Source organism: Hyaena hyaena, unplaced genomic scaffold (genome assembly GCF_003009895.1).
Source record: "Hyaena hyaena isolate Hyena2069 unplaced genomic scaffold, ASM300989v1 scaffold_93, whole genome shotgun sequence".
Taxonomy (NCBI): domain Eukaryota; kingdom Metazoa; phylum Chordata; class Mammalia; order Carnivora; family Hyaenidae; genus Hyaena; species Hyaena hyaena.
In genome coordinates, this window is record NW_024080724.1 from 3926601 (window position 1) to 3939417 (window position 12817).

Consider the following 12817-nt stretch of genomic DNA (forward strand, 5'->3'; position numbering starts at 1 on the left):
CATCCGACTTTGGCTCAGGTCATGATCTCACAGCCCATGAGTTCAAGCCCCACGTCAGGCTCTGTGCTGACAGCTGAGAGCCTGAAGCCTGTTTCGGATTCTGTGTCTCCCTCTCTCTCTGTTCCTCCCCTGCTCACACTCTGTCTCTCTCAAAAATAAATAAACATTAATAATAATAATAAAATATATAAGGACTCCTACAAACCATTATTTTTAAAAACAACAACAAAGTATAATAATGGGCAAAATACTTGAACCAATAATTGACAAAGCTACATAAATGACCAATCGGCAAGTGAAAAGGTATTCAATATAATTAGTTATCATGAAAATGGAAAGAAAAATCGTAATGAGACCACTACACATCAATCCGTTTAGCTAAAATTTTTAATTTTTTAATGTTCATTTATTAATAAAACTGTGCTGTGTGCTGTGCTGTGCTGTGCTGACAGCTCAGAGCTTGACATGGGGCTTGAACCCATGAACCGTGAGATCATGACCTGAGCCAAAGTCAGACGCTTAACTGACTGAGAGGTTGGTTAAAATTTTAAAGACTGACAACACCAAATACTGATGGGAATGTGATGCAGTAAGAACTTTTGTACATTACTGATAGGAATGTAAAATGGTATACTTTGGCAAAAGTTCTGTCTGTTTCCTATAAAACTAAGTGTATACCTATGCTATGACCCAGCAATCCCATTCTCAGGTATTTAGCCAAGAGAAGTTGAAATATATGTCTACAAAAAGACTTGTGTGAGATTGTCAATAATTACTTTATTCATAATAACCACACCTGGAAACAGACTAGATGTTCATTAACTAGGAGAATGGATAAACAAACTGGAATATCCATGTAACAGAGTACTACTCAGCAATAAAAAAAGGACAAACCACTAAATCATTTAACAACATGGATAAATCTCAAAAACATTCTGAATAAAGACCTAGACAAAAGAAAAGTTACTGTATGATTCTATTAATATGAAGTTTCTAAAAAGGTAAAAAGTATCAGAACAATGGAAATTGCTCTGGGCATGGTAGTACTGGGGACTGACTGGGAAGGGGCATAAGAAAACTCATTACAGTGTTGGAAATAGTCTCTAATTTGATTGGATTTGGGTCACATAGTGTGCACATCTGTCAAAACTCACTGGATGACACACTTAAGATGTACACATCTCACTGTAAGTAAAATTTACTCCCCAGAAGCGAACAACTTTCTATCAGTCTGCGTAAATGTATGGACTTGTTATAATGACTGCTATTGGCAAAGCACAAATCTGTCTAATGAACTTCCTAGAAGCCTCAACACAGCAGGAAGGTGTATTCTACTGGGGGCTTGTTATTGTATTTATTATTGTTACTTCGCTCTAAATCACAGTGAAAAGCCCCTCTTGTAAGCAGGTCATTCAAGGGCCCAAGATTCCTTGTGCCATGTGATCTGATGATAGGGACTGGTTTGCAGGATGGCTCTAAGTCATGATTTTATCATATTTATTTAGTTACTGTTTAGTAACTAAATTTATTTATTGAGTTACTGTTTAGTTACTGTATGCTATTTGTTAAATTATTGTGGAAGAGATGCTATGCTTACTTCAGGCTCACATCTTCAGTGTAACTGGGACTCTCCACCATGTGTACTTTGGCTTGTTTCTTGAGGTAGCCGCACTTATGAGGTTTCCTTCCCAGTGTATTCTGTTTCTTTCTCTTCCCAAACTCCTGTGGCTCAGTGTCTTATGACTTCAGGCCTTCTCTGTTTGAGAGATGGGTGCAAGCGAAATGCATGGAGCTCCCTACTTCTCCGCCATCTTGGCGGCACTCAACATCTTCAGTGTAACTGAACACATCTACAATGATTTATTGTCTTCTTATTTTGGGAAGTCTGATACACAAGAGGAAGCAATCATGTCCTGTGTGACTCTCAAGAGCAAGGCGAGAGGGAGGCTGATAGGCAACCTTTGGTCCAGAGTGAGAAAAATCCTTCTGATCACTAATGTCCTCTGGCAATGAAATAGACTTTTGGGAAGACAAAAGGTTCCCTTTCACTGAACAACCTTTTTCTAGATGGAACCACCTTTTTCTAGATGTGTCACCTCTTCCTTTTCCTAGTTTCTTCTTCACAGCTCACTCCATGAATCCATTTATTTTATTGTTATTTATTTATTGTTGTAAAACAAATTGCTACTAAACCTAGTAGTTTAGAGGAACACACATGCATTGCTTCCTGATCTCTGTAAGTCAAGAATCTGAGCACAGATAAGCTGGGTCTTCCGTTTCAGGGTCTTTCACAAAACTATAATGAAGATGTTGACTAAGGCTGGGATCTCTTCTGGTGGTTTCACTGGGAAAGAGGGAGGAGTTTTATTTCCAAGTTCACCTACATGGTTGTTGGCCATGTAACTTGAGGGTAGTTAGTCTAAGGATCTCAATTCTACACTATCTGTCAGACAGAGACTTCCCTCAGTTCCTTGCCACAGAGGCCTCTCTGACATTTTGCTTCATTAAACCCAGAAAGATAGTGTAGTCTTTTGGTTAGAATCAAGTCACTAAAGGGAAGGGAATTACACAATACCATGAATATCAGTAGGCAAGAATCAATGAGGGCCATCTTAGAGGCTACAGTCAGATTCTTACCAACATAGAAGACATAGAACGTCTTCCTTGGACTTTGTTCATTTTCTTTCTTTTTTTTTTTTTTTTTTTTTAGTTTATTTATTTATTTTGGGACGGGGGTTGTTGGGGGAGGGGCAGAGAGAGAGAGGGAGCAAGAATCCCAAGCAGGCTCCAGGTTGTCAGCGCACAGCCTGACACAGGGCTTGAACTCATGAACTGTGAGATCATGACTTAAGCCAAAATCAAGAGTTGGTTGCTTAACTGACTGAACCACCCAGGAACACCTTCCCTGGACTTTGTTCTATAAGTCCTGCTCCATGATGCTTTCCAAATAAATGACTTTTTGAGGCTATGGAAGAAATACTAAAACCCAACACCTGTGCCAAGCTCTGTCTCCAAGATGGTTTTCCTTTCCTGACCACCCCTTTCCTATCTCTCCATGTGTAAATTCTCCCTCGTTGTTAAAGGCCTGGCCAGAAATCTCTTCCTCCCTGAAGTCTTCTTAGGGCTCTAGGTGGAAATTCCCCCCAAGTGTCCATAGCCATGCCCTTAAGCAGTTGGTTTAGAAGCATTGTGCCCGCAGCTGCTAGTTTCATAATGCCATGAACACAGGCTGTTTGTAAATAATTCATATTTCTCCATCTGCTCTTTTCAAGAGTTTTAAGCATTTTGAAGTTTGTAGAAATTCAAGTAGGGCATGGAAATGCTTCCCTTGATATCCTTCAATGGCCTAAGAATGGAAAGTTCTAGCAGGAACAAAAGAAAGAGAAAAAGGAGTCTTCTTAGAGTGCATAATTAGATCCTGGGGACATTTCCCCAGAAGTATAAAAAGTTTTCTGACTTTGTATGATTCCATTTCCAAACTTAATCACTTCAGGGAACACAATAGTCCCAATTACAGCACTGATTTCAAATCACCTTCTGTATGTACTGGTTGTTTCTTTGGAGATTTTGCCTAAAGCACGGAATCAAAACAGATGAGAGGAATGGTTTCCATTCCTTCTTCAAATCCGAAGTGGACATCTCAGCCTGAGCCTTTCAAACTAGTATTACTATTTCTGGCTTATGCACTATTCCCAAGCTGTAGGGACCCTTTTTCCGTAGGTTCCTGATAAAGGTAAGTGAGAGTTCTTATCAGAGTAATACTCAACCTTTTGTTTGCATAGTAACACTTCCAGCTTCTGACTTGATTTTTCAAAAAGTTTGGGACTTGAAAAGAGAAGAGATGACATAATTTCAGTGGTACTGCAGACTGAGGGCCACACAAATGGCTTCTTCCTGGATTTAGAGAAATCTAGATGGCAGAAAGCCTATGAAACTTTTCAGTCTCATTTAATGGACTCATCTAATTTTAGAGACACCCCTGGAAATGAGATGGTCCCATGGTTTCAGAGCCTCTTCTCCTATAACTCCAGGGAGCATTATTCACACAGTAGTCATGGAAAAGACTGAAGTTACCCAGAGTTAGGCTCCAGAGGGCACCGTTTATGTTGCCTGCAATGTAAATGGGATCTGGAGTGGCTCATCATTGTAGCCTGGCCTTGAAGGAGCCTCACTGGCTCAGCAGTCCAGACTTCCTGAGCCCTCCTTCCCCACTTCAACAAGAGCAGCTCTGATTTATATTTGAGGGCTCTGAATTTAAGAAAACAAAAGTTCTCTTTCCTTAAAAAAAAAAAAAGAAATTCTCTTTACTAAAGAGTTTGAACATTACTGATCTCTTGTAATCCCAACACAGAATAGGGTAACCTGAGGATGTAAGAGAGGGAAGGAAGTACTGAAGTCTACAAAGCAAGTTAGAAAGTTAAGAAGAATGTAGCCGAATGTGTGTCTTACAGACCTGATGACTTTCCACAGATTGACTGCAATTCCAGAAGGAAGCTGACTACCACTGAATAAATAAGGAACTGTTAGAAAGTTGTCTACTTGGTACAAAATGAAGAAAATTGTTCTAATACTTTAGAGCTCTGCAAATAATGGAGTACACTGTTTAGGAATGCAATAATCTCTTCATTCTTAGAAGATATCAAGCTGAAACTGAAAAGCCATGCATCTGTGGGTAGAAAATGATCTTGAATGGGAAAGAGGGTTGGATCAGATTGCTTGGGGAACATAATCAGTGACAGAATATTAGTTTGAGTGACATATCTAGCACCTAAGTAAAAAGGCTCAAGAACTACTAATGTCCATTGATTTCTGTATGGATGCTCACCCAGAGGAAAGGTGACCCAGTAGAATGATTTTTAAAAATGCTGCTCTACATATCTAACAGAGCTAGATTTCCAGAAGCTGTGATTTCTCTCTGCATCTTTAATGCCAGTCCTGTAGTTTCATATCAGATTCAAGCTATTTGGGACATATTAACATTTCCAGAACATTAAGTTACTTTGAGACCCCCTCCCACCCAAAACACACAACTTGTCTTTCCATCTCATTTAGTCCTTAAAAACCCAGCTGGATTTTATATTACCAAAGGAGCTTTCCATGACCCTATTTCCACCAATACCCTGGGTGCCCTTTCGGATACTCTAGCCTCTCCTGAATATTTCTGCTTCCCTTTCCTGCGAAGTTGTGAGCTCACTTAAGTCTGGGTTATGGGGCAGTCCTACTCCTCATAGGAAATGTCATACCCATATACTGAGAGCTTAAAAAGTAGGTGGAAGGATGGTCAGACACAAACAGATGGATGGATGGATGGATGGATGGACGGACGGACAGACAGATGGATGAAAACCCCTGAATCCAGTGTTGCCCATGAGAAAGGAGATGTTGGAAACAACAAGAGTACGTTTTCTGTGAGAATGACCTGGAGAGGAAATAAAGTGTGTATTCACAACTAATCATTCCACTAGTAACTGGCACAAAGTTGGAGAAATGGAGCAAACTTAATGTCACTTTTCAGATCGAAGTTTAATGAGATGAGCATATGGACACAGTACCAAAAAAAAAAAAAGAATGTGTTATATGTCATATCTCTGATCAAATTCATTAAATTATCAGATCACCATTTTAAACATTGTAAATTTGATGTCCTATTGTCCCAAAGTAATTTCTGATTTTATTGCCTCTCTTTCTTGGAAAGAAATTGAGACTGTGGACTTTCAAGACTATTATCCAATTACTCAGCCTAACTGGAACTCCAGAGCATATGTCCAGGGCCTATGCAGGGCAAAGAATATTGAGTTTGGATACGTGGGTGTTTTCCTCTGTTGAAAGAGAGACATAACATGGAAAGTGACAACCAGACTGCCTCTGTGACCAAGTTTATTCTCCTGGGACTCTCAGCCCACCCAAGGCTGGAGAAAACATTCTTTGTGCTCATCCTCCTGATGTATCTGGTGATTCTGCTGGGCAATGGGGTCCTCATCCTGGTGACTGTGTCTGTCTCCCGCCTGCACACGCCCATGTACTTCTTCCTGGGGAACCTCTCCTTCCTGGACATCTGCTACACAACCTCCTCTGTCCCTCTCATTCTTGACAGCTTCCTGACACCTAGGAAAACTATCCTTTTCTCAGGATGTGCTGTGCAAATGTTCCTCTCCTTTGCCATGGGGGCCACAGAGTGTGTGCTTCTGGGCATGATGGCATTTGATCGCTATGTGGCCATCTGTAACCCCCTTAGGTACGCTGTGGTCATGAGCAAGGCTGTCTACGTGCCCATGGCTGCCAGCTCCTGGGCCGCTGGAAGTGCTGCCTCCATGGTTCAAACGTCCCTTGCAATGAGGCTTCCCTTCTGTGGGGACAACATCATCAACCACTTCACCTGTGAGATCCTGGCTGTCCTGAAGTTGGCCTGTGCGGACATCTCCATCAATGTGATCAGCATGGGGGTGACAAATGTGATCTTCCTAGTGGTCCCAGTTCTGTTCATCTTTGTCTCCTACATCTTCATCCTCACCACTATCCTGAGGATCCCCTCAGCTGAGGGGAGGAAAAAGGCCTTCTCCACCTGCTCTGCCCACCTCACAGTCGTGGTCATCTTCTATGGGACTATCCTTTTCATGTACGGGAAGCCCAAATCCAAGGACCCCCTGGGGGCAGACAAGCAGGACCTTTCAGACAAGCTCATCTCCCTCTTCTATGGGGTGGTGACCCCCATGCTCAACCCCATCATCTACAGCCTCAGAAACAAGGATGTGAAGACCGCTGTGAGGAACTTGGTGAGTCAGAAATGCTTCACCCAGTGACGTCTGGAGGACAAATGTTCCTGTAGTTCTGTGCTCTTGGCTGCCTGCACCCATGAATCTCAGAAGAATATGTCCCCCAAGGAAGATAAATGTGAAGAATGATTGCCAGAAAACAGAATTACATACACAATGGAGAACTTGGGCTATTACTGGACCCAAGTTCAAAAACAATAAAACCTAAACCTGATGGGGTGGGACTTGAAGGGTTGGAAGTGGGTGCTGCTGACAACACAAATGATTTTGCTGGTTCCCTTTTGGGTACGTCAGAATTCACCCTTGTGAGCAGCTTGCCCATTTGATTTGGGAAAAACAGCTTAATATACCTTAGAGTTACATAAATACCCAAGATCCTTCTCTGGAAAGGAACCAAGGAAGACAGTGTGGAGCAAAACTTCATGGCAGAAGTATAAAAAATTATCAGCATTAGAGATAAAATGGCACATCTTTCAATTTTGTTTTCTTAGTGACAGGATTGAGACTGGAGATAAGAATTAACTTGGTTCTTTCCTTCCCCTGAGACTCAGAGAAGTTGGGATCATGTAGATTCCATGTAGAGTATTTCCAGTGAGGGCAAGTAAACTGGATCCTAAAAATGCATGTGAAAGTTCTTAGGAGATAACCTTAATCAATGAGATTAAGCAAAAATTCTGTAGAAAATATAGGTATGAATTTTATATACATCAAAATATTTTATATTTACACATGTTTTCTCTTTCCACTAAGAGTCCTAGAAACTATGAGAAAATCAATAGCACCCTTGGCACTCAGATTGGGATTCTAAATACCATTCTCCAGTAAAAGAAATAAGAGCTCCTGAAACAAAATAACTATGGAGCTGATATCCAAAGTATGGAGAGGGCTTAAAGTTGTTAGAAGCAGTTAGTTAGGTTCTTAAGCATTTATTTTTTTAATGTTTATTTTTAAGAGGGAGAGAGTGCAAGCACAAGAGTAGGGGTGTACAAGAGGGAGAGGGAGACAAAGGATCCAAAGTGGGCTCTGTGCTGACAGCAGAAAGCCTGATGCGTGGCTCAAAATCACAAACCGTGAGATCATGACCTGAGATAAAGTTGGTTGCTTAACCCACCGAGCCACCCAGGCGTGCTGACACAGTTAGTTAGGTTCTAACAGGATGCCTGGAAGCCAGCAAAGAGGAAGTCATGGCTAAAGACAGTCAGAGCTTGTCTTGGCAGCACACCAAAATGAAGCATTAGAAACCCAATCACACCAGACAGGCCCAAGACAGCTGAGAAAGTCTCCTCCCTAAGGGTGCCATGGCAGAAAATCCCTGACCAAGTAAGGAAGGAAAGGTGTATGACCTACATTCCTGGAAGAGACCACCTTGCATCCAAGAAAATCTCCACCTTCAAGTAATGAATATTCCACCCATTTGTTAACAACTGTCAATAAAAGATAGAAATCGAAACTGCAATGGGCATAGCTCCCCTCTGAGCTCACCCACTCTCACAATTAGAGTATACATTTGCCTTAATAAACCCTCCTGCACATGCTGCTCATCTGCTGTGTTGTATTTGTCCTTGAATTCTTTTTTTCTTTTTCTTTACATTTTTAAAATGTTTTATTTATTTTTGAGAGAGACACACAGAGTTTGAGTTGGGAAGGGTCAGACAGAGAGGGAAACACAGAGTCTGAAGCAGCTCCAGGCTCTGAGCTGTCAGCACAGAGCCCAATTAGGGGCTTGAACTCATGAATGGTGAGATCAGACCTGAGCAGAAGTCAGATGCCTAACTGACAGAGCCATCCAGGCACCCCATCCTTGAATTCTTTCTCCTGATGAGACCAACAGACCCCAGCAATATCTTTTGGGTGGGCTGTGGCAGAGCCTGAGGTATCCCCAGTCCACCCACCAACAAAATTATACCAACATAATAAAATGTTGATAGCTAATGTGGACTCAGTTCCTGTAAAGAGCAGAAGTGAGTCGGGCTGTCGCTGTGATATGGTTCCCCATTCCTGTGTGCCTGGCAGTATTGGGGCCAATCATAACAACTGAGGCAATGGTGTGGGCCCTTCCACTTGTTCCTGAGCCTTCCACAGGAGACCCAAGCCCATGAGTGTAGTACTGAGGGGTGACGAGCTATGGAAGAGTGGCAGGAGAAATCCAATTTGGAGAGAGAAAGAGAGTCTCCAAACATGACCCCTAAGGCATCTCAAAGCTCAGACTTTCCAAAACAGGAGGCATGCAACAAAGAAAGGTATGTGGTGCGCACAAGGAAGATGGCAGATCCTCCCTGAATAGGGCCCCAAGTCCTGAATTCTGCAAGCTTGTTCTGCTCAAGATAGGTGTTTCCAAAAGTTAAGAGCCACTTAGGAAAGACAGGTTTGTTAAACATTTGAAAAGGTGGAGCCATAGCCAGAAAGAAGCTCAGTATCTGGGGTCAGTGGTCCTCAGGGTTTTGAAATCATGCTTCCTTGTGATTTACACTGTTATTTACTTATAAAATACACAAATGTTCTACTGTCCCAATATACTATATACAGTATTCAATGTTTACAAAAATAGAAATTAAAAAAGATGGACTCAAAGTAAAAATATAAAAGGAAGGGTTAACATGGAGCAAAGGAGAAAATAAGGGTAGATCACACATTAATTTATTAATTTATTCAGCAGCTATTCGTTGAGTGCCTCATGTAAGCCAGCTCCAGTTTTTATTGTGAAGATACATTTGTAAACAATGTGGAAAAAATCCCTGCTCTGTGAAACTTGCATTCTAGCAGATGGAAACTGACAAGAGAAATGACTAACATAAATAAGGAAATAGCAGAAGATGCTGGAAACTACACAGAATCAGGACTGAGGTGTAAAGAAGAACAGAACACACCCACCTAATTTTGTTCCCTCTTGCAACTCACAAAAATGATAGTTAACTTTTTTTGTTTTCTTTCATTTTTTTTTAAATGACAAAATCCACAAGGTTAAGAAGAGGGACGTCAGCATGATAACATCCTAAAGGCTGGAAAGTGGATGTGGTCATTTCCACCGCAGATCTGACAGACCCAATGCCAGAGTCAGAAACTAGGAGAGGACAAGCAGTGAAAAGTCATTGCACCACATCCTCTAGGTGAAGCGGTGAAGGGGTGCTGCTAAAACAAGGGGAATTAGGCAAAATATATACATAAGACACTGAGTCCCTATACTGCCTCCTTCATCCCATGACATTGGCCAACTACCCCTTACCTATCCCAAACAAAAGTTTATTCTCTGTAGAAGATAAACCCATGGACATAAGAAAGACTTCAAACAGGACATCACTTCTGCAATCAAGTGGGCTTTTTCAAGCACACAGCTGCTATACCTATGAAACTCTCATGTGAAGAGTTAGGACCAGATTCATTTTTGACTCTCCCAATGCCCTGTAAAGGCCTAGCCTAGGGTAGGGGTTCAGACTCTATGTGGTGGGGCACAGACAAGAAGAAACTCTCTAGGTCACTGGATGCTTTCCAAGCCTGAGATCCCGAATTTAGAAATGCCAGGGGTATTGAGCTACAACGATTTGTCCTGCGCAGTGAGTTTCACCACTCTCCTAGACCTCTCATGGGTTCTACTGACAGCTCTTATGTGGGTTATGTGAATTTTGGCAGGGCCAAAATGACCTGTCCTCTCTAATGCTTCCCAGTAGTTCAGCAGGATGGGTCTGAAGGGAGGGAGGGAGGGGGAAGAAAGTATATCTGGAGGGACTTCAAAATAATTGGATCTTGGGGACATAATCCCAGATGTATAAAGTTTCTAAACTTTGTCACTTCACTTTCTAAACTTTAAATCACTTCAGGGACGAGAATACTCCCAGCAGCGGGGTGGAATTTAACTGGCTTCATGTACGCGATACATGGTCCTTTGTGGATTTGACCCAAACACAGAACGAAGACCAGAAAACTTAGCTCTCATCCATTTCAGGTGCTAACTCCTCTGTCTACTACTTTCAGACCAGATTGGCTGTGTTCAGCCTCTGGACTATTCCGAGACCTCAGAAAACTGATTTTCTTTATTGGCCTGTTTACAGAAAAGGTAAGAGAGAACTTGTAAAAGAATTTCTAAACTCTTTGGGCCTAGTCCAGGTTCTGACTTCATTCCTTGTGACTAAATGGCATGGGGTGAACTGGAAGAAAAGAGAGAACGACATCTTAGTGGTGGGACAGAAAGTCCAAGAATGAGAAATTCATGAGAGCATTTAGTTCCTGGACAGAAAATCTCTGAATACAATCCATTCCAAAGTGCATATTAGGAAAACAGAAGCCCAGAGAGGAAAAGGGCGTTGATAATCCCCATATATTGAGTGACTGGTGAAGTCCAGTTCTTTTGGTAAGTGCTCCAAAGAGTTTGGCAGGTAAGTGAAGGAAGGCGTGAATAAATAGTCCAGAGAGAGAGAGCTAAAAAAGAGGAGGGAATCCATATCTAAAATTGCTTAGACCAGCAACTGAGAATGAAGATCTGTTATTTCCACCAGCCTATGTCCCAAAAGAATAAAAATTCATACACATGGAGTATAACACTTCTCACACAATTGATTAAAATAAATCACCACACATGGTAAAGCCTGAAGTAAACATGTGATGTTAATCTTAAATGTGATTTGGAAAATTAAATCCAATTTGGTGAAATGTCAAGCCTCTCTATGGGTAACCAAATATCACAAAGTCAATTTTGACCAATTTCTCTGCATTTTATTAGAACAATGTAAAGAAACCCCCAGATTGACACGGATGGTCTCCAGCTGCTCAGCAAGGCAAGTTTCCTCACTGGCTCTCTGGCCACTTTAGGCATCAGAGAATCACGAGGTCGGCTTTCTGAGTTCCTGCAGGTGACAGGGAAGATACAGCATGGAGAGATCCAATTGGACTTCTCCTGTGGTGGGGTTCATTCTCCTGGGACTCTCAGCCCACCCAAGGCTGGAGAAAACATTCTTTGTGCTCATCCTCCTGATGTACCTGGTGATCCTGCTGGGCAATGGGGTCCTCATCCTGGTGACTATGTCTGACTCCCACCTGCACACGCCCATGTACTTCTTCCTGGGGAACCTCTCCTTCCTGGACATCTGCTACACAACCTCCTCTGTCCCTCTCATTCTCGACAGCTTTCTGACCCCCACTAAAACTGTACCCTTCTCAGCCTGTGCTGTACAGATGTTCCTCTCCTTTGCTATGGGAGCCACAGAGTGTGTGCTTCTGGGCATGATGGCGTTTGACCGCTATGTGGCCATCTGTAACCCCCTGAGATACCCTGTGGTCATGAGCAAGGCTGTCTACGTGCCCATGGCTGCCAGCTCCTGGGCAGCTGGAAGCACAACTGCCATGGTGCAAACATCCTTAGCAATGAGACTTCCCTTCTGTGGGGACAACGTCATCAACCACTTCACCTGTGAGATCCTGGCTGTCCTGAAGTTGGCCTGTGCAGACATCTCCATCAATGTGATCAGTATGGCAGTAGCCAATGTGATCTTCCTGGGAGTGCCAGTTCTGTTCATTTTTGTCTCCTACGTGTTCATCATTGCTACCATCCTGAGGATCCCCTCAGCTGAGGGGAGGAAAAAGGCCTTCTCCACCTGCTCTGCCCACCTTATAGTCGTGGTCATCTTCTATGGAACCATCCTCTTTATGTACGGGAAGCCCAAATCCAAGGACCCCCTGGGGGCAGACAAGCAGCACCTTTCAGACAAGCTCATCTCCCTCTTCTATGGGATGGTGACCCCCATGCTCAACCCCATCATCTACAGCCTCAGGAACAAGGATGTGAAGGCTGCTGTGAAGAACCTGGTATTCCAGAAATACTTCATCCAGTGATGGTAGAAGGATCCTAATAGATCTCTATTCTCTAATTTCGCTCACCTACTGGTCTCAGAGGATAAGAAAAAGGACCAATATCATCCAAGATACACAAACAAATCTATTTACACAGAGGGCTTTATGTGAATATGAAGCATTTAATGGGACTCTTCTCTCCCATTCTATAATCAATTCTACAAAAGTATATACCATTCGTCAAGCCTTATAGTTATCTGTCT

General features: G+C 42.4%; 2 protein-coding genes across 2 annotated transcripts; both read left to right on the forward strand.

The window, feature by feature from the left end:
* Positions 1-5840: 5840 nt before the first annotated feature.
* LOC120233525 (olfactory receptor 13C7) lies at positions 5841-6800 on the forward strand. The gene has a single exon (XM_039234832.1). The coding sequence runs from the start codon at positions 5841-5843 to the stop codon at positions 6798-6800; it is 960 nt and encodes a 319-aa protein (XP_039090763.1).
* A 4836-nt stretch (positions 6801-11636) lies between these two features.
* Positions 11637-12596, forward strand: LOC120233524 (olfactory receptor 13C7-like). The gene has a single exon (XM_039234831.1). It carries the CDS (start codon positions 11637-11639, stop codon positions 12594-12596), a length of 960 nt encoding a protein of 319 aa, XP_039090762.1.
* Positions 12597-12817: the final 221 nt, after the last annotated feature.

What these genes read in the sequence shown, in the direction of transcription:
- LOC120233524 (XM_039234831.1), top strand. Translation starts at nt 11,637, where the DNA reads ATGGAGAGATCCAATTGGACTTCTCCTGTGGTGGGGTTCATTCTCCTG.
- LOC120233525 (XM_039234832.1), top strand. Translation starts at nt 5,841, where the DNA reads ATGGAAAGTGACAACCAGACTGCCTCTGTGACCAAGTTTATTCTCCTG.